The sequence below is a fragment of the Ylistrum balloti genome, unplaced genomic scaffold (assembly GCF_031769215.1).
Source record: "Ylistrum balloti isolate Yb309-2 unplaced genomic scaffold, AGI_CSIRO_Ybal_v1 Utg370714, whole genome shotgun sequence".
NCBI lineage: Eukaryota > Metazoa > Mollusca > Bivalvia > Pectinida > Pectinidae > Ylistrum > Ylistrum balloti.
In genome coordinates this window covers 329217-354024 of record NW_026782426.1, presented here as the reverse complement: position 1 = coordinate 354024, position 24808 = coordinate 329217, and the positions used below count along the sequence as shown (strand labels likewise).

Genomic DNA, 24808 nt, shown 5'->3' with positions numbered 1-24808 from the left:
TCTATTTGCGACTCACTAATTGTCTTTTGTGAAATATTTTTAATATGGCGGGTGGTAGGCTATTTTGAACATGTACTTCCCCAACCTGTCCGAGACATTTGAATGGTGCAGCGGTTCAGAATACACCTTTGAAAAAACTCAATATAAAAAATTATGAAATTGAATTAATTCTGGTGTAAGAGCACCTTCTGGTATTTAGCAGTTATATCGACCAATTGAGCTTTTCTCATCTGCTTCCTATGTTTCAACAATTTAAGCAGTTAGCATCACTTTTGAACCCTAGAAGGACGAAACAACTGTATTTTTTGGGCTATTTTTCCGTTATTGGACTCTCCTACATCTCATCTAAAGTTGTAACGAAATGTGCTTTCCACTTGTGTGTCTTTTGTCAATGATATATAACAACTATTTGAATAAATGATTGGACTGGTCATCACTCAGTTCCAGTATCCGATACTTGCATACCTTAATGAAGTGGAGTGACATTGACTATAGTGTCTAGAGACGAGTATTAAGCTCTTGGCGTCATAATAAAATCAGTCATTCCCAAGTTATTTCTTAATTCTGAAATATTAAAAGGATAATAAAACCAGGTGGGCCGAGATTAAGGTTAAGCGTTTTCTCTATCTTGATCAAGATCCCCTGAAGTCTTGACACTGATATATTTTTGATCATCAGGTAAGGTACATGTTTTGTGCGTCGCACCATGTGACAAAATTAATGATATTTTTTTATACATTCTGACATTATGAAAATTCTTCAGGGGGTAAAACGAGACGAGGTATCTGCTGAAGTTTGACGTTAACAGAATGAAATTAAAATTACTTTAAATGCATTTTTTTCTGGAAAAAACTAAACAAATTTTCCAATATGTAAATGTATCAATAGATTTAAAAGCATTTTGGTATTGTATAAAAGCCGTTTCAAGATATTTTTTATCAGTATCGCTCACGAATTCAATGTGGATGCCGCTGGATGAGATTTGTTCACAACATACATTTATTTACAACATTACTGATTGTATAAATAAATAAATAAGATTTGTATTTGTTCAAAAGAATGAATATTGTTCAGTTTTTTCTTCAATTAAGGATGATATAAACAAGACAGATTGTGATACCTGTAACCTTTATTAAATTTAGCAGTACACACTAAAGACATAATGGTTGTTAGATTTTTACACAATACTCGCATAAATTATTATCTCTGCCATATACACTGTCGTTCGTTCTATGTAGAATTATACAAATGTTGTACACTTAGAAAGGTCAATCTGATAACTATATATACACAAACAAATAAAAAAAATCATGATTACCTTCATGGCACATTGTTGGGCAAGTACTTATTGAACTCTACATGCACATTTACAAAAAAATAAAAAACGCTGATATGTACATCTAAAGTCAATTTACATTTTTCAAAACACTGTCTACATTGTATATTTACTGAAAATTACATAGAATAACTTAATTATGATGAAAAACCCTTAAAGATGAGACAATGAATTTTATATTACGCAACGCAAAATAATGAATTTTTGTGATTTGACTCTATAATCTTCAGTGTCTTGATCGTTCCAGGTGAAAATAAACATCAAGTGCCTTAAAGGCATGAAGTCACCATTAGAACATTAGATTGGACTTGTTTCCAGAGTATTTGATTATATGTTGTAGAACATCAAGGAAGGCTATACAATCGAGGACAAAGCAGTAAAGATAAGTAACATAATCCTAATTATCATTTCATGCTGATCTTTTCAAGCCTTATGAACATACAAGCGAATTTAATATAAAATATTTTTGGTCTTTTAATCTTATTGGACACGTTTTGAAAACAAAAACAAACCCAAAAAAAAATCTATAATTGAATAAATGAAGATTTTTTCATTGATAAAGAAATCGTCAAATATCTACTGAAAAATATTAAACTAATTCTCGCTTAATATGTACAGCTGTGACACTACCTGTAGTCTGGAAAGTCAGTAAGTTGGAGGTGATCTAGGAGTTTCGACCCTAATTTCATACCATATTGGATTGAAGACCAATGCATGATCGAAGAGCTTTGGTCGACCTTCCCGATTGGCTGTGCATTTAAATGGAGATTATAAAATAAGTATCAGTGTTCACTCTGGTATCAATTTATACAATGCCTTAAACGGTTCCCCCGCTCATGTTTGTTTCATTTGTTCTATAGATTGGCAAAGCCAATATCTTCGCAGCTTTCCTTGATTTTCCCGTTATTTAATTTGTCGATTATCTTGGAGTGTTTGAATTCTTTGACAAAGCATAAAGCAGTTTATCGAAAATACACAGCGGGATTAATTTGGCATAAAGAAATCGCGTCTCTGAATATTATAAATAATAGATAAATCATATGGAACATAATATTATTTACATAAATATTATTTTCTTTTTAAATAGATAATACGTAAACAATACTGTTTGAATATAAAATTGAAATATAAATTACTTCAATACTTTCTGGTATCTATATCACAGAAACTTCGTTAGAAAAATAACCCTTAATCGGCAATCCTATTATAGAGTATATTAATCACACTTTTTCCTGGGAAAAATAGCACTTTTTTACTAGAAGAGTTATAGAAAGAAGATTCCTGCTTTGATTTCTTCATGGCTCAATTTTCTTGCACAGGAAATTCGTAATTCTACACTCCAATAGACAGCGACGTACTACAGAGCATAACATTCAGGTACTGAAGTTCCCTGAGTTTTTCCTTTTTTCAGTTTTTACGGAATTATGTAAAAAGATAAAATCAATATTCTATTTTAACATAAATCAACAAATAAATAAATTCAGTAAGTTCAAACCTTTCACACACTTACTAGGGTCCGTATCGCTAGCAAACGTCTCTGAATCAAAACCATCCATGTGACATTGGAAAGAGCACATATATATCGTTAACATTCATATATTCGAGTTAGGCTTTCGATACTTTCTAAAATGCTTTTGCTAAATCTTCAGAACTTGATTTCAATATTTGTAACTATCACTTCTTCAGATATCCGCTGATCTTTACCCGAATTCCGCATTGTTTAATTTTTGAATTTATCTCCTAGTAAGATTTTTGTGTCCGCAGCCGCGTCCTTTTCTGGCCGATTATCGTCTATAACTATCGGCTGAGAGGTGTCTTTAGATTTTTCCGGGTTTTCCATGCCCTCGGCTGCCTGTCGTTCTTGTTGTCGCTTCCTCTTTGCTTTCCTGCGCCGATCCTTCCGTCGTTTTGCCTCCTTCGTGTAAAGAGCCGTGGTCACAGGAGGAAGCACTTTCGGCCGTCTTTGCCGGAATCCGGTGTCTCTGTAAAACCTGAAAGGGTGTAACATTAATGTATAATACTACTGACAAGAATGTTAAATTATTCTGTCTTAAAGAATTTGATCCAATTTTTTCTCTCATATGAATTAGGACGAAACCACACAATCCGGTGTATTGTAGCTTTAGCAACTAAAGAGGAATGCTTCCCACTGATAGCTAAAATCACTATGGAATGCCTATCACTTACATGTTATCCACTTCGCTGCCAGGTGCGGCAAAGTAGTACGCATTCGGATCAAACCCGTCCCTGTTTGAATCAAGAGATGGATGAGAGAGAAAGATTAGTATTACATTCATCGAGCTTTTCAAACATATATGGAGACTTATGCGCATCACAGTTTTTCAGTATGAACAAGGTTGATATATGTCTATTCTGGTCTTAGTTTTGGTAACAAAAGCGTGACTTTAGAATGTCTATACGTTCTTATCCGCTAAGACCGAGGTATTTATGACCTGGATATTTGGTAATTCTGAGCTGGTGTGACTGAGATGTTTGTTTGTACTGAGCTGGTGTGACTGAGGTGTTTGTTCTGAGCTGGTGTGACTGAGGTGTTTGTTCTGAGCTGGTGTGACTGAGGTGTTTGTTCTGGGCTGGTGTGACTGAGGTGTTTGTTCTGTGCTGGTGTGACTGATGTATATATGACCTGTATATTTGGTAATTCTAAGCTGGTGTGACTGAGGTATTTGTTTGTTCCGAGCTGGTGTGACTGAGGTGTTTGTTCTGAGCTGATGTGATTTGGATGTTTGTTCTGAGCTGGTATAACAAGGGTATTTGTTCTGAGCTGTTGTGATCGAGGTGTTTGTTTGTTCTGAGCTGGTGTGATTGATGTATATATGACCTGGATATTTGGTAATTCTAAGCTGGTGTGACTGAGGTATTTGTTTGTTCGGAGCTGGTGTGACTGAGGTGTTTGTTCTGAGCTGTTGTGATTTGGATGTTTGTTCTGAGCTGGTATTACTAGGGTATTTGTTCTGAGCTGTTGTGACCGAGGTGTTTGTTTGTTCTGAGCTGTTGTGACCGAGGTGTTTGTTCTGAGCTGGTGTGACTGAGGGTGTTTGCTCTGAGCTGGTGTGACTGAGGTGTTTGTTCTGTGAGCTGGTGTGACTGATGTATATATGACCTGTATATTTGGTTCTGAGCTGGTGTGACTGAGGTGTTTGTTCTGAACTGGTGTGACTGAGGTGTTTGTTTGTACTGAGCTGGTGTGACTTAGGTGTGTGTTCTGAGCTGGTATGACTGAGGTGTTTGTTATGAGCTGGTGTGACCGAGGTGTTTGTTCTCAGCTGGTGTGACAGGTGTTTGTTTGTTCTGAGCTGGTGTGATTGAGGTGTTTGTTATGAGCTGGTGTGAACGAGGTTTTTGTTCTGAGCTGATGTGACTGAGGTGTTTGTTATGAGCTGGTGTGACTGAGGTGTTTGTTCTGAGCTGGTGTGACCGAGGTGTTTGTTTGTTCTGAGTTGATGTGACTTAGGTGTTTGTTCTGAGCTGGTGTGACCGAGGTGTTTGTTTGTTCTGAGCTGGTGTGACTGAGGTGATTGTTCTGAGCTGGTGTGACCGAGGTGTTTGTTCTGAGCTGGTGTGACTGAGGTGTTTATTTGTTCTGAGCTTGTGATGTGTTTGTTGTGACTTGGTGTTTGGGGTGTGACTTGTTTTGTTCTGAGTGGTGTGACTTAGGTGTGTGTTCTGAGCTGGTGTGACTGAGGTGTTTGTTCTGGGCTGGTGTGACTGAGGTGTTTGTTCTGGGCTGGTGTGACCGAGGTGTTTGTTTGTTCTGAGCTGGTGTGACTGAGGTGTTTGTTACGAGCTGGTTGGCCTGAGGTTTTTGTTCTGAGCGGATGTGACTGAGGTGTTTGTTTGTTCTGAGCTGGTGTGACTGAGGTGTTTGTTATGAGCTGGTGTGAACGAGGTTTTTGTTCTGAACTGGTGTGACTGAGGTGTTTGTTCTGAGCTGGTGTGACTGAGGTGTTTGTTCTGAGCTGGTGTGACTGAGGTTTTTGTTCTGAGCGGGTGTGACTGAGGTGTTTGTTCTGAGCTGGTGTGACTGAGGTGTTTGTTCTGGGCTGGTGTTACCGAGGTGTTTGTTTGTTCTGAGCTGGTGTGACCGGTGTTGAGCTTTGTGACATGTTTGTTCTGAGCTTGTGTGACTGAGATGTTTGTTCTGAGCTGGTGTGACAGGTGGTTGTTCTGAGCTGGTGTGCCTGAGGTGTTTGTTTGTTCCGAGCTGGTGTGACTGAGGTGTTTGTTCAGGGCTGGTGTGACTGAGGTGTTTGTTCTGAGCTGGTGTGACTGAGGTGTTTGTTTGTTCTGAGCTGGTGTGACTAAGGTGTTTGTTATGAGCTGGTGTGACTAAGGTGTTTTTGTTCTGAGCTTGTGTGACTGAGATGTTTGTTCTGAGCTGGTGTGACAGGTGGTTGTTCTGAGCTGGTGTGCCTGAGGTGTTTGTTTGTTCTGAGCTGGTGTGACCGAGGTGTTTGTTTGTTCTGAGCTGTTGTGACCGAGGCGTTTGTTCTGAGATGGTATTACTAGGGTATTTGTTCTGAGCTGGTGTGACTGAGGTGTTTGTTCTGAGCTGGTGTGACTGAGGTGTTTGTTCTGAGCTGGTGTGACTGAGGTGTTTTTGTTCTGAGCTTGTGTGACTGAGATGTTTGTTCAGGGTGTGACTGAGGTGTTTGTTCAGGGCTGGTGTGACTGTGGTATTTGTTTGTTCCGAGCTGGTGTGACTGAGGTGTTTGTTTGTTCTGAGCTGGTGTGACCGAGGTGTTTGATTGTTCTGAGCTGATGTGACTGAGGTGTTTATCATGAGCTGGTGTGACTGAGGTGTTTGTTCTGAGCTGGTGTGACTGAGGTGTTTGTTTGTTCTGAGCTGAGGTGTTTGTTATGAGCTGGTTGGCCTGAGGTGATTGTTCTGAGCTGGTGTGACTGAGGTGTTTGTTTGTTATGAGCTGGTGTGACTGAGATGTTTGTTCTGAGCTGGTGTGACTGAGGTGTTTATCATGAGCTGGTGTGACTGAGGTGTTTGTTCTGAGCTGGTGTGACTGAGGTGTTTGTTTGTTCTGAGTTGGCGTGACTGAGGTGTTTGTTATGAGCTGGTGTGACTGAGGTGTTTGTTCTCAGCTGTTGTGACCGAGGTGTTCGATTGTTCTGAGTTGGTGTAACTGAGGTGTTTGTTCTGAGCTGGTGTGATCGAAGTGTTTGTTTGTTCTGAGCTGGTGTGACCGAGGTGTTTGTTTGTTCTGAGTTGGTGTAACTGAGGTGTTTGTTCTGAGCTGGTGTGACCGAGAGTGTTTGTTCTCAGCTGGTGTGACTGATGTTTGTTTTCAGTTGGTATGATTGAGGTGTTTGTTTGTTCTGAGCTGTTGTGACTGAGGCGTTTGTTTGTTCTGAGCTGGTGTGACTGAGGTGTTTGTTATGAGCTGGTGTGACTTGGATGTTTGTTCTCAGCTGGTGTGACTGAGGTGTTTGTTTGTTCTGAGCTGGGTTTGTTCTTAGCTGGTATGACTGTTTGTTCTGAGCTGGTGTGACTGAGGTGTTTGTTCTGAGCGGGTGTGACTGAGGTGTTTGTTCTGAGTTGGTGTGACTGTGGTGTTTGTTACGAGCTGGTGTGACTGAGGTGTTTGTTCTGAGCTGGTGTGACCGAGCTGTTTGTTCTGAACTGGTGTGACTGAGGTATTTGTTTGTTCTGAGTGACTGAGTGTGACTGGTGGTGTTTGTTTGTTCTGAGGTGGATTGTTATGAGCTGGTGTGACTGAGATGTTTGTTCTTAGCTCGTGTGACCGAGGTGTTTGTTTGTTCGGAGTTGGTATGAATGAGGTGACTGTTCTGAGCTGGTGTGACTGAGAGTTTGTTCTGAGCTGGTGTGACTGATGTTTGTTTTCAGTTGGTATGACTGAGGTGTTTGTTTGTTCTGAGCTGGTGTGACTGAGGTGTTTGTTATGAGCTGGTGTGACTGAGGTGTTTGTTCTGAGCTGGTGTGACTGAGGTGTTTGTTCTCAACTGGTGTGACCGAGGTGTTTGTTCTCTGGCTGGTGAGACTGAGGTGTTTGTTATGAGCTGGTTGGCCTGAGGTGATTGTTATGAGCTGGTGTGACTGAGATGTTTGTTCTTAGCTCGTGTGACTGAGGTGTTTGTTTGTTATGAGTTGATGTGACTGGGGTGTTTGTTTGTTCTGAGTTGATGACGGAGGTGTTTGTTCTTAGCTGGTGTGACTGAGAGGTTTGTTCTGAGCTGGTGTGACTGAGGTGTTTGTTCTGAGCTGGTGTGACTGAGGTGTTTGTTCTGAGCTGGTGTGACCGAGGTGTTTGTTTGTTCTGAGCTGGTGTGACTGAGGTGTTTGTTCTGAGCTGGTGTGACCGAGGTGTTTCTTTGTTCTGAGTTGATGTGACTGGGGTGTTTGTTTGTTCTGAGTTGGTGACAGAGGTGTTTGTTCTTAGCTGGTGTGACTGAGGTGTTTGTTCTGAGCTGGTGTGACTGAGGTGTTTGTTCTGAGCTGGTGTGACTGGGTGTGTTTGTTCTGACTGAGAGCTGTGTGACTGTTTGTTCTGAGCTGGTGTGACTGAGGTGTTTGTTGTGAGCGGGTGTGACTGAGGTTTTTGTTCTGAGCGGGTGTGACTGAGGTGTTTGTTCTGAGCTGGTGTGACTGAGGTGTTTGTTATGAGCTGGTGTGACTGAGGTGTTTGTTCTGAGCTGGTGTGATCGAAGTGTTTGTTTGTTCTGAGCTGGTGTGACCAAGGTGTTTGTTATGAGCTGGTGTGACTGAGGTGTTTGTTCTCAGCTGGTGTGACCAAGGTGTTTGTTATGAGCTGGTGTGACTGAGGTGTTTGTTCGGAGCTGGTGTGACCGAGGTGTTTGTTTGTTGATGAGGTGATTGTGACTGGGTGTGTTTGACTGGTGTGAGAGGTGTTTGTTCTGGGCTGGTGTGACCGAGAGGTTTGTTCTGAGCTGGTGTGACTGAGGTGTTTGTTCTGAGCTGGTGTGATCGAAGTGTTTGTTTGTTCTGAGCTGGTGTGACCGAGGTGTTTGTTCTGAGCTGGTGTGACTGAGGTGTTTGTTCTGAGCTGGTGTGACTGAGGTGTTTGTTCTGAGCTGGTGTGACTGAGGTGTTTGTTCTGAGCTGGTGTGACCGAGGTGTTTGATTGTTCTGAGCTGGTGTGACTGAGGTGTTTGTTATGAGCTGGTGTGACTGAGGTGTTTGTTCTGAGCTGGTGTGACCGAGGTGTTTGTTTGTTCTGAGTTGATGTGACTGGGGTGTTTGTTTGTTCTGAGTTGGTGACGGAGGTGTTTGTTCTTAGCTGGTATGACTGAGAGGTTTGTTCTGAGCTGGTGTGACTGAGGTGTTTGTTCTGAGCGGGTGTGACTGAGGTGTTTGTTCTCAGCTGGTGTGACTGAGGTGTTTGTTCTGAGCTGGTGTGACTGAGGTGTTTGTTCTGAGCGGGTGTGACTGAGGTGTTTGTTCTGAGTTGGTGTGACTGAGCTGGCTGGTGTGACTGAGGTGTTTGTTCTGAGCTGGTGTGACTGAGGTGTTTGTTCTCAGCTGATGTGACTGAGGTGTTTGTTCTCAGCTGGTGTGACTGAGGTGTTTGTTATTAGCTGGTGTGACTGAGTCTGAAGAAATTCTCTATATATTCTTAAAATGGAGGAACACTAGCCTTAGAACACTATTATCATAGTCATGATTACACCCAAAAGTCGATCGAACCAAGGAACATCCTAAGCAGAAGTTGATACAGGGACATTTGAATAAGTACATGTATAATAAGACCAGATGTTACGGAAAGGTTTGCATTTGCTAGATTATAAAATTGATGTAATTTTTTCCAAATTCGCAACACCTATACAAGAATGCATACAAGAAAAACTAACCTGTGGCTGTAATCTCGTTCAATAAATGAACCGGCATGAATCTCCCTACAAACAAATACAGCAATTAAGATTTATCTTAGAAACTGAAAATGAAAAGGATATATGTGTCTAAGGTCTGTTCACATTCTGCAGTACACAAACACTATCTACATATTGTGGCATACCTTGGATAGTGACGCTGTTCATCATACTGATGTCGAGCTGGTCCAAAAATTAAGGCTGGGTCCTTGCTTCTGGGGTAGAGCGTCGAATGTTTGTCTTCGGTGTCAGGTACCACGGAACTTGGTTTATGTTTAGGCTTTTTCTTCTTTTCTGGACTCCTGGCCTTTTCTTTTTTCTGTTTGTCTGTATTTGAAAATATGCTTCCGATAAAGATAGTATTCCGAGGTAGACGAAGAATGGTCATAGCAGACAAAATATGAAGAGATAAGACATATGTATTGTTATTGGGTGATATCTTCTTAAAAAATATAGAAGTATTTGGTATTTGTGGCTTTTGTAAATCCCATCAAGGAAAATATGAACAGTCTATACGACTATACTAACAATCTGATAAAGGGAACTCAACATACTACAAATCGCGAGTCATTTAAGCTGTGACGTCTAAATTGTAGCCAAAGAAATGCACAAATACCAGATGAATAATTCATAGTTTAGTCTATGTCGAATAAGAATCTGCAGTGATAAATGTTATTAATGACCTCGTCTTGTTAGGAAACTTAGCATTGTGCTTGAATTATTGACTCATCAAAATCGAGGGAAATGTTAAGGAAGGAACAGAGATCTGAAATCTGAGTGCTAGGAACACAAACCAGACAAGATTTATGGAACCTGAGACCGCAGCACATATCCAATGATCTACCGACGGAGGCAGTTTAACGCTTTATTAACAAACTTTATAGTTTGTATAATCAGTTCCATTTACCTTTGTAAGCTTTACAGCCAACACAGCAGATGATGAGAATGAGGAGAAAGAAAATAACACCAAGAACAATGGCGGCGATGACGGCACTTGAAAGGCCTTCATCCGCGGTAGAGGCGCCCGTAGCAGGTGCTGAAATATCCATATAGTTCAACTTAGGTCTTACGATAACATTCAAGTGTAAAACATTTATCAATCATATATTCATTAGGCTATATATATATCAACATTCTGTAGTATTTAGTTCTAAACGTCACTGGATTGTCAAATTATCGAAAGAGTTATTATTTCAAACACTATTTTAAGATGTTTTCAAAGCAACTAAAGCCATTAAAAGTTAATACTGTTTTATTGAAACTCATCACAGTGTTAGTCACATAATGACAATGAAATGGAGGATGACAATGACTTACAAGATTGCGATTTATGATAAAAATGTTTCTATTACGTTACAGTCTGTATCTCACACAAGCGAATAGTTTGTCTTAACACTATATCACGGTCATTTAAATAAAACATGGATGCAAAAATGAGACATTCTATACTATTTATTGTGTAAATACATGTATTTGTTAAATTATAGTTCATGTATCAAGAAAAAAATAACACTTTGAAAAAAAAACACGTTTATATGAAATATCACTTGGAACAATAAAACTGTTAGTTAGAACACTCCCTCACAATAGAGTGAATCTTCAGAAATGACAGTTCATTTACACATTATGTTTTAATTTTTCTTTGTAAATTTAACTTTCAAGCGTAGTTTGTTAAAATAGTACATGATCTGGGCAAACATGTAATGATTTGCATTACTACAAATATAATTTACTAGATTTATACATAAATACTTACCAAGTTAATTGCAAAAGACACTTCAAATGATAAATCATTAGATTTGTGTTCAGTATTATTCACAAGGGTATTTACATCACAATATTATTTTTAAAAATTATCAATCAACAGATATTTCACAAGATAGTATACATACTGATCAATAAGTCATTAAGAAAATATTGTATTTAGTAAGACATTACAAAATTCATTTGATGTGATCCAATCAACTATGTGGCAAATATAAAGTTTTATCAACAACACTTTAAAACAAATTGAAATAATACCTAACGTTCTGAAACTGTGTTTTTCAAGTCCTGTAACTATTTATTATTAGGTTTGATCTTCAAAATAAAATTGTTAAATGGTATGAGGGTCTTACTCGAGCGGGAAAATTTACTTAAATTAGTGAATGTGATTTTGTAAAGCTCAGAACATTTGTTTATAATGAATATAATAGCATGTGTATCACGTATTACCAGAATTGCCTGTTTCCTAATTAGTACAAACCTTAAGGTGCTATCACACAATTTTCAATATATTAATATGGGAGTAGAAAAAAACTTCTATTCAAGCTTACCACTGTCACCTAGAGCTTCAATGGTATAGATGAATCCCTCCGAGGACCCGAGAGCATTCGTTGCCACGCAAGTGTAAATGTTCGTTCCAGATTCTACTGACACTTCAAGAGTCTCCGATGTTCCAACTGCTTCATTCTCGTGCATCCATGTGTAACCAGTTGGAGCAGGATTTGCAAGGACTTTGCACACGAGTTGTACGAGTTCATCTACATTTTCAGTGTATTCAGTCTGAACATTGTTGGTATCCAACTCTGGTGGATCTATATAATGAAAAAACATACTTTAAGAAAGGCTTCGATGCCATCAAGATAGAAACAATAATCCAGCAGATTGGATTGTGCGACAATCAAATGAGCGGCCAATTGTCAATGAGTTTTAGCTTAACTTGAAACTCCATTTGTCCAGAAACAGCAGACAGCAAAAATTATGTCTTTTCAGTTATCAGAAAATTGTTTGACTATGCATGTATTCTGAACTGATGTTTCACATTAATGATATTTGCCTAATATCAGGTTATTCCTAATAGGGATCGTAGGTTTATCAAAGTAATATACAATATGTGTATTCAGCTTGAAATCAGTCAGATAATCTAATGGATGTCTTATGAAATAGATCTGCATGAAGGCAGTCATGTTCCGCCATCAACATGTCAAATGAACATGATCTCCGGATCATAAATGTTAAGAGAGAATGGCGATAAAACTCTTATAGGAAACATTGGGATAGTGAAGTTAAATGTTTGTAAGGAAAGTAAATCCATTTACATTGTACATCAACTGAAAACGAGGCGCTGCTGTTGCCCAAATGGTTGACGGCTTTGCACGTGTATAGCCCAGAGTTTTGCCTGGTTGCTCTTGGAATGTTAAGTTCATCATTGCTAACATAGGAGGAGTCAACTTCTGTCATCACACTGGGACTGTCAATCCTGGAGAAGTACCACATGAATGAGGCATTGTTGGCAGGATGGACATCCGTCAGACAACGTGCACTGATATCACCACTGGTCTCAGTAACAGCAACGGCGCTTAACCCGTTCTCAAAAGAAGTTGAGGTTGGTTTAGCTTAAAATAGACAAAGACAGCTATTTAACTTTTAACACAACGCACTGCAATTAGATAATTAAAAGATATAAAGACATTCAATAAGTTTAAGGTTGTTCATGAATAGTAACGGTATCCTCGATATTGGGTCATAAACACATACAGATCTTTATAAAAATAGACATTTGTATCAGCTTTGATCCATTTTCATATAGAACTGAAAATATAAGAATGATAACACTGAAACATTTATTTATATTTTAAGACATTTGATGAACTTACTATAAACTGTTAGCCATACTTCAGCTCTTTGGGAAACCCCAGCAGCAGATTGTACGATGCAAAAGTAGACGCCGTTATCATCGACGTCAATGTTGTAGATAATTAACTTATGCATCGGATGAATATTCGATACCGAGAACTGTTCATTTACTCCTTGAAGTAATGTTGCTTGTGTATTGCTGATACTTTTGTACCAAGTAACATTGTAAGGGGTGAGTGAGGACACAACACTACAGGTGAAGGTTTTAGTTTCACCGAGGATGGAGGTTGTGTTGGACAAAGCAGTTGCTGAAGGTGGTCCTGATGAAACAAATTAGATATAGTAGTGTTAAGTGGTATATATATTGTAAAATCATTTACAACACAAAAAATATGCATATACAAAAAATGATGACTGGTTTGAAATTTGATCATTTTATGAATTGCTGAAGTTGATAATTATAAAAATAAATTGGCAGAAAATCTGCTGAGAGAGAATCCAACTCTTAGCAGGAAGATATCATTATTGATAACAGATCAATTAAAAATTCAGTTCTGTCATCTGAAATCCGCATTGATTTTCATAAACTGAATACATTGTTAATGTCATAATGCATAAATGTTAAGTTAGATGTTAATATCTAGTCATTCAATAACATACATGCAACGTAAAAGAGAAGCGTTAGTCTGTATTCTCATCCAGTCTCGAATACTAATACCAGTATCATGCCATACAACAACAGACATGTTTGAAAAGTGATTTTGCTAATGCTGCAGCTTTTGAACATCTTCTGGTATAATGGATATATTGGTTGAAACACTCATGAGAAGATGAGATAAAATTTTCTGTCACAATAACGATTCGACCTTAACTATTGAAATAATCTTACACGTGTCTCGAATGATTGCACAAAAGACACATAATGGAAAACACATTCAAAGACAATTATAACCATATACAGTATGGCTATCTAATGAATAGAACTGCATCATATAACTATGTCAGCCATCTTGGAATCGTCTGTTATTAGGAAAACTTGATATGTTCATCATACATCAGCAAGTGAACAGTTTTAACAGAGATGGGGATGGAAGAAATTTGTTTCGTGTCTGCGTCTGTGTCAGGAAATTGCAAATAACCTAGCAGGGTGTTTGTCGAAATCTTCTGAAGTGCATAGTATACTTGAAATATTACATGATTGTGCGTTTCTGTCTTGTTGGTTAATAGAAACTTGCAGGTTGCCTGACAAGTTAAGGACATGTAAATATTGAATTCATTTCAAATTATCAGCCTGTGTTATTGGTACATATATACTGATGGTCAGCGATGATCAACTACTTCCGGAACCTCACTTTGAAATACTTAATTCCTAATAACAATGCATTTGAAATCTTTCAAAATAACATACAAGCCAAACTTGCAACAACATCTTTCATTGATATTAGAGAATATTAACACAGCAAATGTGATGTCTGAAAATTCTTAATTCGTTGAAATCTAAAACCATGTAACTTAACATTTCATATCGTTATGTAAAATGCTATAAATTTGTAACTAGTCGATAAAGATTACCATGAACGGTGATTGGCAGTGACCCATCAGCAACGTGCTGTAATCCAAGTTGTGTTGAGGCACATTCGATAGCTTTTCCAGTATCATCCTGGTCAGGAACGAAGTATACTGTGGACTCGACACTTACTAATCCATTTGCGGGCTGCTGGATAACCGTATACGTGCTTACAGGTAAGTTCTCGGACGCACCGGACATAGAAAGCATCGACCAATGTAACCTAGGCTCAGGATGACTGGGTCTTGTTTTACACGTAAAAGATGTGTTCTTACCAGATATGACATCCGAATTTCCTGTTAGCGATTCCAATTCCGCTTCAACTATAAAAAAATGTATTGTAAATTGATAACATAAATATAAAATCAATATCAACCAACATATAATTGGTGATTCTAAATTCAGCATCCTCATCAATACTCCCCAGTTTTCACTTTTGAGCATCCATTCTTATTTTACCAACATACTAGGCACTATCTTTCATTGTGGCTACATATACAGTTTTTCCTTTACTTTTTTGTTATTTTTCTTCTGCAATTACTCATTAAAACATTTTATATTGATATATTTTTTAAACTTCCTGTTTAAACAAGATTGAAGATATCATTCAGAATAAAAAAAGAAGCACAAAAGAAATTGTTAATAACTCCAATTATTTAGAAATATCTCTGTCCTAGCTAATGACATATTAAAAATGTTTAAAAAATATTTAAGGAAGATAGGAGAATATGAGCAACTACTTCCAAAATTCAAACCAGTCAATGATATATCTTTATTATATTGCACGCGTGTATACGATCAATTCATTGGACCATGAAATGTTTTATGGAAGTTTTGTTCGTTACGGAGAAACGTAAATATATATTTATTCAGTTGCATCTTCATTTTCAGTGATACATTTTCAATTATAATTAAGTTATATATCAATATGTATGCAAGAGATTATCAAATAGATGCAAAACATAAGAAAACCAATTCCTACAAAATACGAAACTAAAGTGATCAACTGTCAAAAGAACAATAAGTGGCGTACATTTGTATGCTGAGTGGGCGTGAACTAACCTGGTCCTCATTATGATATTTTACAATTGACCAGTGAACAGAAGAAGTGTATCAAGGTACTGTTATTGATATATACAGCACAATGAAGAGCTTCAGTGGCAATACTTAACTTCAGATTAAAAAATTAGAAAGAGGCTGTGTGCATATTTCCTGGCAATAAAATAGTGTTTGAACAAAACATTGCTAAAACGAATAGATATTACCAGGCTTGCGTTGCTTATTTATCTGTACAAGCAACAAGTGATTAATGATAATAAACATCAACCTGTTAATTGTAGTTAAGTAAACAGACAACAATATAATTAGAAGTAAACATAAGAATCAGCATTAAACCTCTCTGACAACCATTAAAACATAATACATGCACAGAAAAAAATATTTAAAGAAACAACAATAAAATCATAAACATAATCTGAAACAAAACAAAACAAAAATAAAAATGCAAAAACCACAAAAGGTATACAGTACAACTAAATCGGTATTTTAGCACAAATAAGACCATGATTGAAAAATCCATCAATAATTTAGCACATTTGATTTCGATTTTTATCAATGCTAATAATGCAGTTAAAAACGTCATACTCCTCATAATACCTCATAATGTTACATTAAAACAATATGCCTGTTTGTAATGTATAAAACGTAAATATTTTCAAATTTGATCTAAAAACACCGAATTCCTTGTATTCATAAACCCTGAGTATTTACGCGTACCTTTCCTTCTATGTAATCTGACTTTCTTGTGGAAACGTTGATGTAATGAATTTTTGAACGTTTCGAACTTTTTCACTTTCCTTATGAGATGTATATAACCTTATTCTCAGTTATCATTGCTTTTTTGGATTGACCGAGATTTACATATTGGGTGTCGTCGATGAAGCAGAGGACGCTCACCCTTTTGGAGTAGAAGTATTGTTTTCCTTGTACTTTCTTCGGGCTTTTCTTGTAGATCTTTCTTTTGTTTATTTGCTGTCCTAGTTTTATTGAATTTGAATTGAAATGCGGCATATTGTTATTTTCCTTGTTTTTATTTTCCCATTTTTACTGTTTTTAAAAATATCATGCAGGAGTAGAAATACAAAACTGGATTATTTTTATTACAATGCAATTTAATATAACCTTTCAAAATGAAATATACACTGCGAGATCTTCAGAGATAGCCTAGAAAATGCAATTACAATGCTGTGAATGAGGGCAGCATCAGTTCCGTCATCCAGGAATATACGTGTTCTATCAAAATCCTGAATGATCACATGAAACATTTACTATGTTAATTTGACAGCTTTTTAAATTACTATTCAGTTTTCGAGTTATTTGTACATGAGCATATGTTTTTCAATATACAATATAGAACAATGGTCAATAGGTATTACAAAGTATATAGATTGTCACACTGTTGCAAGCTGTAAACATGACTTTTTCAAGGGAAAAGGCATTCTATAATATTCTGGCATGTTCTTCAAAATTTTACATTGATACATTTATTTTAATGGTATGCATAATTGGTTGGAGTTATCCAATTATATTCAGAACTTCTGATTTAAGACATAGATATAGATATAGACAAATGGGAAAATATTAAATTGTTCCAATACACATATGGATTATCTGTGTACACGAATCATGAAGAGGGGAAATAATAATTTTTTTATTTTTGAGCATCAAGAATCATGTTTCAATGATTTTCGTATATTCCACAATCTATGATCAATGTTTCCTTTGATATATCCTAACGAACAAAAACAAAACCACCATGAAAAAATCATTTTTGCAGCATCAGGTTAACATTGTTATGTATAGGTCGGTGCACTGCCCTACCATATACATCCTTTAGGCTAACTGCTATGCTCATTCCATTGATATCATTCTGAGCTGTGCATCTGAACTCAGCTCCTTTCTCCGTTAGCTGTACTGACAAATTATAGGTAGCGGTAGTGACGATTGGTTCTGTACTGCGGTCCTGGTCGGGGATACTTGGGATTGGCACACCATTTCTGTACCACATGAGGGTCGGAACAGGATATCCCCCGATGGTTTTACATACCAGCTGATGATTCCTGCCAACTGTACTTATGTTTGTGTTGGGAAATCCGTCGATAGTTGGAACTGAAGGTGCGGCTGATAACGAAGAATGTATATTTTGTCTTTGTATTTGAATCTGATTTAATTTTCATGCAAGTTAAGGATAGACAAATATTCTAGCAATAGGTCCGACCTGGCCTGTATTTTGAATTTTGAATCGTGATTTGGACTATATTTGTATAACTTCAATTTGTTCAAAGACGAACTTCATTTGTTTCAAATTTTCAATATCTTACTAGCAGCTGATAGCAAATCGCAATACTTATACGATTTCATAAAGAAGGACTCTTTGCTACTTACAGTTCACGGTAAGAGTGGCAGCTACATCAAAGGCTGTGCTTGTCTCAGGATGTCTAACCGCAGCCACAAGCACTTTTTTATTGTATTCCGCTCTTTGTACAAAAGTGATACTAGCAATTGCATTCAGATAGCCTGCAGCCGTTTCTACCGAAGTTACTGATGGCACGTTGCTAGGTAACGTATTTCCTCCTACTGACCAAGAGACTGCAGGTGCTGGGTTGACCCTTGTAAAGTTAATGGAGAATGTGACTACGTTCCCTTCTTCGCTAGTAGTCGGACCAGCCAGTGAATTGGCTATATTGACAGGTGGGACTAAAATTTGAAAAAAAATAATAATAAAACAAACATAAATCAGAATTCAGCTATATTGCCAAGAAAGTTTTCTGTCAGCACGATTGACAGCAAACTTCTGAAATGACTGGAAAATTTATATATCGTAATAAGTCAAACAGCATGGGGAAAAAATCAGATACACAGGATCGATTAAATTTTGATATGGAGACATTTCTTTCCAGTCTGTATTCATATTAATAATACCCAGTTTATAAAGTATGAAGAAGTCTAAAAAATACGCCTTGCTAAACAATATCTTTAGGCCTTGAAAAATCGACAATATGTTTGTTCTATTCATAACTTCTGATCCAAACATTGCTAAATGTATTCTGAATAAACAATATCTGTCTCTTATTTCTGATATTTACTTAAAAAATCCATATGCCAACATTAACATACATATGTATCACTTACTATAGACGTCTTCAAACGTTTTATGTCTGGTCTTATTTGCGACACTGTTCGTCACAAGACATGTAAAGTTGGCATCACGGTCGGCGAATGCCACAGTATAGAACCAAATGTTGGTTTTAACTGTCACACCATTGCTTATACTAGGAAAGTCTGTGGCATCTTTAGTCTCATTATTCTTTTTCCAGATGACATCAGGAGTTGGCTTTCCTCCTTCTGAAGTACACGTTAATGGTAGAGTAGAACCTTCCGTTGGTTTGAGTACAAAGTTAGTGATGGCCGGGAAACCGCCTCCAGCTGAAAATTTAAGGTGTGGTTAACTGTTATATGGTAAACAACAATACAAATCACTTCATACCGTGAATCAAACCAAGTCAATTGTGAGGTCCAGATAATTTGATAACCTTGGAACCCATTTATATCGTAATATAAGATCAAACACATTTCTAAATTCTGAACCATACCACTATTTGGATGAATTGTAAACTGGCATGCAGGTTACGCCAAACCTCGGGGACTTTAAGTTTAAAATATGGTACTGACTATGACAGCTCTCTCTCTCTCTCTATATATATATATACTATACATGGTTTTGATTATTACAGCTCCTTTTTACTGGAAAGATATTTAAATATATTTATCTACGGTACTGACTATGCCAGCAATGTTTCCTTATACTGGGGAAATATTTATATATACTTACATTTAGTACAGAGAGTGATGGAATTGTTCCTTTATACGCGGAAGATGTATATAGATGTACACTTGGATATGGTACTGACTATGACAACATTGCTCCTTTACACTCGGGAGATAATAATATATATTTACATTGCCAGTACGTAATATCTATTGGGTCCTAACAGCAAAACAGATATTTACATGTAATTCCTATGTCATATCTGACATCCTTTCTCTCCAAAATGGAATCAGCTATTTTGCTATTCCATTAATTGTCTGGTCGTTTCGTAATTGTTTATAATGTCCAATGAAGGGCTTTTATTATCTTACTCAGGTAGCGTAGACAAACGTGTATCAGTGAAACAGATGAATGATCCCCTAAAACTTACTTGGACAAAAAATTAAGAAGAGTTAATGAATCTAAAATTTAGAGGTCGAGAACACTGAATTTGGAACCCTGTGCATCATGACCAATGAAAGCAAAGTTATGCTACGGATCTAAAATTTGAAGGACGGGGGTTGCGGAACCTTAATTTGGTTTACCGCACATCCTCTAAGTAACATCATGTATACACCAAGCTTTCAAATACTAGCTTAACTGAAAGCAAGTCTACGCTGTGGACACAAATGGTTTAACAATGGGCAATAACTAGTTTAATGTAAGCAAAGCTCTGCTCCAGACAAAAAATTTCAACAACGGGAAACAACTCTGTAATTTAGAAGTCACGGGTTCTTGCTTTGATAAACAATACATTGGTTTTGTTTGAATAATGTTTATACAAAATTAAATAATCCTAGTTTAAATGCACGAAATTTTAACAAAGAGTAACAAATCTGTAATTGAAGGAAATGGGCCCTGCATCTTGTACACTACACATTGCCTTCGTATGATCAACATATATCCCAAGTTTCATGATTATTTTAACTGCGAGCACTTTTAAAAAGAATGGGCAACGTGACCCTCATATGTTCCCTTGAATATTTTTGTTGAGTATAAAAACTACCAAAAGTAAACAAGATAAATAAAGTAAAAAAAGATTGTTTGCTTGTACGTGGCATTTAAAAGATCTGTATACACTAATAAACAAAAGGACATATACACTATATAGATATATGGTTTACACAATTACACTTTTCCTTATACATCAATATACGTGACACTTTATGGTAGAGTATTCGGGTTGTTTCTATCTTCATACTCACATATAACGCTGAGTAAAGCAGCATTGCTCATGGTTGATTGACCAGCAGCATTTGTAGCTGTGCAGCTGTACGGACCCTCATCAGAGGACTGGACACTAAAAATTGTCAAAACATCGCCACTCAACATGTACTTGGCACCGTTGGATAACTCTGTGGCTCCTTTGTACCACTTTACAGAGTATGTAAGTGATGACGTCGTGTTACACTGACCAGTGAAATCATTGTTTACAATGACGTCAACTGAATCTAGTGAAATCATAACACTCGGTGGACCTTTAAAACAAAACAAAATATTAAATTCTAATTTAAAATTTGGAAACTAGTTTTAACTATGTCATTATTGCTCAACCTGTAAATTGCATTCCGCATGAGCCTTACAGTGTTTTAGTTAAAACTTGAATCTGTAGTTATCTCCCTTACAACCTTGACTTTGATCAACATAATATTCGAATTGCAATTATCTTCTTTATAATTTTTATTTTTTATTACCTCCCTTACAATGTTAAATCTAGTTATCACTCTCACAATTTTGAAGTAACCTCCCTTTGTAGTCACCTCCTTTACGATGATAAATCTTTTTTTATCACCATCACAATGTTGAATTCGTAATTATCTCCCTCACAAACTCGAATTTGTAATTATTTCCCGCAAAATATTGAATTTGTGTTTATTGTATTTACAAACTGTAATTTACAATCACCTCCTGTATGATAATTATTTCGTATTGATGTCCCTCGCAATGTAGAATTTGTCTTTATCTGCCTCATCAACTTGAACTTGTAGTTAAACATGAATTAGTAGCTATATTCCTTCAAAACTTTAATATAAAACTTCAATTCTAATCTTAGATATGTAGATATTTCCCTTGCTTTCTTGAATTCATCCCTTTTGCAAGATTAAATTTGTAGCTATTATCTAACAAGCATATGTTATCGCTGATTTCCCCTATAAACTTGTACGTGGCCCTTTGAATCCCCTGTTAACCTACCATGGACAACCAACTGAGTATTTCTATTCTCAACTGTTGATGTCTGAGGATGAAACACGTTGAACGTCAACTGCTGACCATTATCAGCAAGTGTCGGGGTATAGTACAGAGTGGTCACAGTTCTGACGGTTCCGTCCGTGTTATTAGTAACAACTAACGTGTAGTTGCTAGGGTTTCGGTTCCCAATAATCCAGTCCACCACACACTGTGGTTGCGAACGTGCAACTGCTCCCAGCCATCTGTAAGGCTTCCCGGAGATCAAATTAGGATAAAGACTGAAAATTTGATAAAGCTGGTGTGTTAGCAAACATTTTTTAAGAAAGAAACGAAATTTTTTACATCAACATTATGGTATATGATGTGGAATTATTCACAGAATACTCTTCCTGGTATTATTTCATTTCATGAGAACAAACAGCAGCACGTGATCCTGGTGATAAGAAAGCAACAATATTTTATAACTGATCGGCAGATTCTTTTCAATATTTCGTAGTTTGTATAAGTTCATTACTGCATTTTAAGTTCAAGTGGTATTCTTTGCGAAAAAGGCAACATATATTTGACACTCAATATTGCGTAGGAACCCAGTGTTTCACTAACTTTTAAATGCAATACGCTAAACACCGAAGATGACTTTGTGTTGAAAAATTTGATCGGTTTTTCAAAGGCAACACAGCAGCAACGTAATGTACATATACAATAAGCGAAAAACTAAAGAAAAAACATATTTTCTGTTGATAAAACTATAATTTTGATATACATATGTAAAGTTTTGCCTTTATCACTTATTCATTGTCATAATTAAACTAGAATTAACATCCATGCACATTTATGACGATTTGTAGCTTAGTTAGTAATGTATGAAAAAAATTAAACTTACAACTGCGGTTCAGATGCAGTTAGTGGTTCACTCGGTAGTACCAGTTCAATGCCTGAAGGTGGAGCTGGAAAAAAATAGGATCAATGCCTAAAGTAGATGTAAATGGTAAATAACAAATTAAATATATTTAGCACACGTAATTTCTGCATCAGATCATAGTACAGCAAATTAACAATTTAAATTTGCTACTTTCACATTTTTTTTAATTAAAGTTAATTTAGCAGTATCGAGTATGGAACATATAAACACATAACAATATAACATTCTACTTTAACATGAGCATAATTAACATTTTATCGAATATGGATCAGTAGGAATGTGTTATAATATTATTAAGGTGGCCAAAATATAAAGTTAATCAATAAATATCAATCTTAGAACTGGCAAAATATATTTTGAAATCATGACTGATGGCGTAAACATTGTTAGCAAGCAAGCATAAATCGATACAGTAAAATATTACGTAATTGTTGCTAGTCAAATTATCATTTCAAATTTGGTTACATCTAGATTACATCATCAGAATTGGACAAAGTTCCTGGAAAAATAGATAAGAAATTTCTTCTTTAACATGTCATTGATTACAAACTTTCAAGCGAAAAGCTAGTTCTTATTTTCTTGATTTTTATTTATGAAAATCCTCAACAGAACAAATAATTTACTTTGTAAGATCGACATTAATTACCAATATTCATCACCAGTCATTTTATTTACGCTAAGCAATATCTAAAATCAGACATTAACAAAGTTCTTCAATGTTTTTGAAATATTTGTCTACACAGATGTTAACCTATTTTCAGTTTTTAAGAGTAATAAACTTATATCGGTAATCACTAAATGAACAGATATACACATTAGTACATTAATGTTACTTTTAATGTAAGTTCTGATAAAGATAAACTAATATTAGGAAGCACGTCACCAGAACTAAATACCTATTTCAAACTTTTTAATAAAAACTAAAACCACCTTAGAATTTAGATAATTAGATAATATACATAAGTAATCCAACTATGTGATGGAAAAGCTCATATATAAATAGTAAATGTTGAACTAGTATATTTAAAGAAAATACCTGCCCAAATGTATATGGATCTTTTGAAATTTGGTTAAGACTAGCTCTGTAATTAATTTGCCAAAATCGATACAGAATAACCTCCTTGTCCTACCGTTTATCTGCCCCAACTGCACGGTTGCTGACGAGTTCCTGACAACATGTTCCGATTGACAAGTGTATTCTGCAAAGCTGTCCCCCTGAATAGAGGCTATAAAGCTGTATCGGTTTGTCGTGATGTTGTTTCCTTGTCCATCAGTCGTTTCGTTGGAAATGATGCTAGGGATAGGGATGCTATTTTTTAACCACCTGACCACGGGTCTTGGATTCCCATTTCTAACGGTACAAAGATAAGACTGTAGGGTGTTTTCTGTTATATTCATCTGATAACCTGTAATAACTGGATCATCTGTTCGAACTGGAAAACAAGCATAATATGATTCCCAGATAAATATATTCGGTTCTTGAATAAGGTAAAACACAACATGCACTTAACACAATGTTTCATCTCATACCTCATATTGGTAGCAGAATTGTTAAAACTGCTATAACTATTTAATTCTCGTTCATGTTTACATATGGCACACCACTATCCAAACGATTTTCAGACAAAACAATATAAGATCATATACAAACGATATATAGTAAGCGGAAGTGTTATATCCAACTGGCACAATCATTCAAACATATTTTATCCTCGCAGAGTAGTGAAGACAACTAAACTGTTTTCTTCATTTCACATAAATCACTGATACTGCTTCGATTCTTTTCAAAACAATGATGTAACGTTGTAACACAAAAAGGCCAAGGGAGATTTCAATATCATAAAAAATGATTGGCAGAATCATTAATGCCTCAGATCTTTGAAGTGATTATTCATTATTCGCTGATCTCCAAAATTCAATAATCACAAACAAACAAACAAAAGAGATAATAAAGTTTCTAAGACTTCCGCCATTTTGAATACGGTTCAAATGCTAGTTATTGCATTTTCAGCTAGGACCACGAGGGAACAACGAAAAGATCAATAGATAAAGGAGCTCCGAATGACTTTTCATTCGGAAAAAGATCCTGGGAATGAAATTATGTTGTCTCTTACATATAGAAGAAATATAGGTAAGAAATATATGTAATCTGGCGAATTGTGTAAATTTCATGGGTCCGACTTCGGACTAGGATGTAAGGATGTAAAACTAGACAAAATAGCAAAATAACAGGTTGTAGGCTTTCAACAGCATCCGCATCGATTCCCAGCTAGATCAATGACAACAGTGGATTATGAACAGAAATGTGTTTTGTGAAATGTGACAGTATCATATCAGGAGCATTTCTATTACGTTGAAAATATAGTTCAACATCTGAAAGATTTACACATGATGCAAGGCGGAACGACGGATGAAACACAATGGCTTTGC

The 24808-nt window shown here is 36.4% G+C and overlaps 1 protein-coding gene across 1 annotated transcript in view; it reads right to left on the bottom strand.

Moving 5' to 3' along the window:
* Positions 1 to 3034: 3034 nt before the first annotated feature.
* The window catches only part of LOC132557730 (hemicentin-1-like), a 42662-nt gene continuing 20888 nt past the window's right edge, over positions 3035 to 24808 (bottom strand). The window contains exons 20-34 of the mRNA XM_060222250.1: positions 22340 to 22403; positions 21460 to 21734; positions 20472 to 20744; positions 18591 to 18884; positions 17844 to 18155; positions 17280 to 17579; positions 14405 to 14722; positions 12853 to 13152; positions 12295 to 12591; positions 11530 to 11790; positions 10122 to 10250; positions 9361 to 9541; positions 9197 to 9241; positions 3524 to 3583; positions 3035 to 3327 (exon numbers count right to left, since the gene is read on the bottom strand). Coding sequence (XP_060078233.1) covers positions 3057 to 3327; positions 3524 to 3583; positions 9197 to 9241; positions 9361 to 9541; positions 10122 to 10250; positions 11530 to 11790; positions 12295 to 12591; positions 12853 to 13152; positions 14405 to 14722; positions 17280 to 17579; positions 17844 to 18155; positions 18591 to 18884; positions 20472 to 20744; positions 21460 to 21734; positions 22340 to 22403 — 3380 coding nt within the window. The 3' untranslated portion in view covers positions 3035 to 3056. The remainder of the gene's footprint in view (positions 3328 to 3523; positions 3584 to 9196; positions 9242 to 9360; positions 9542 to 10121; positions 10251 to 11529; positions 11791 to 12294; positions 12592 to 12852; positions 13153 to 14404; positions 14723 to 17279; positions 17580 to 17843; positions 18156 to 18590; positions 18885 to 20471; positions 20745 to 21459; positions 21735 to 22339; positions 22404 to 24808) is intronic.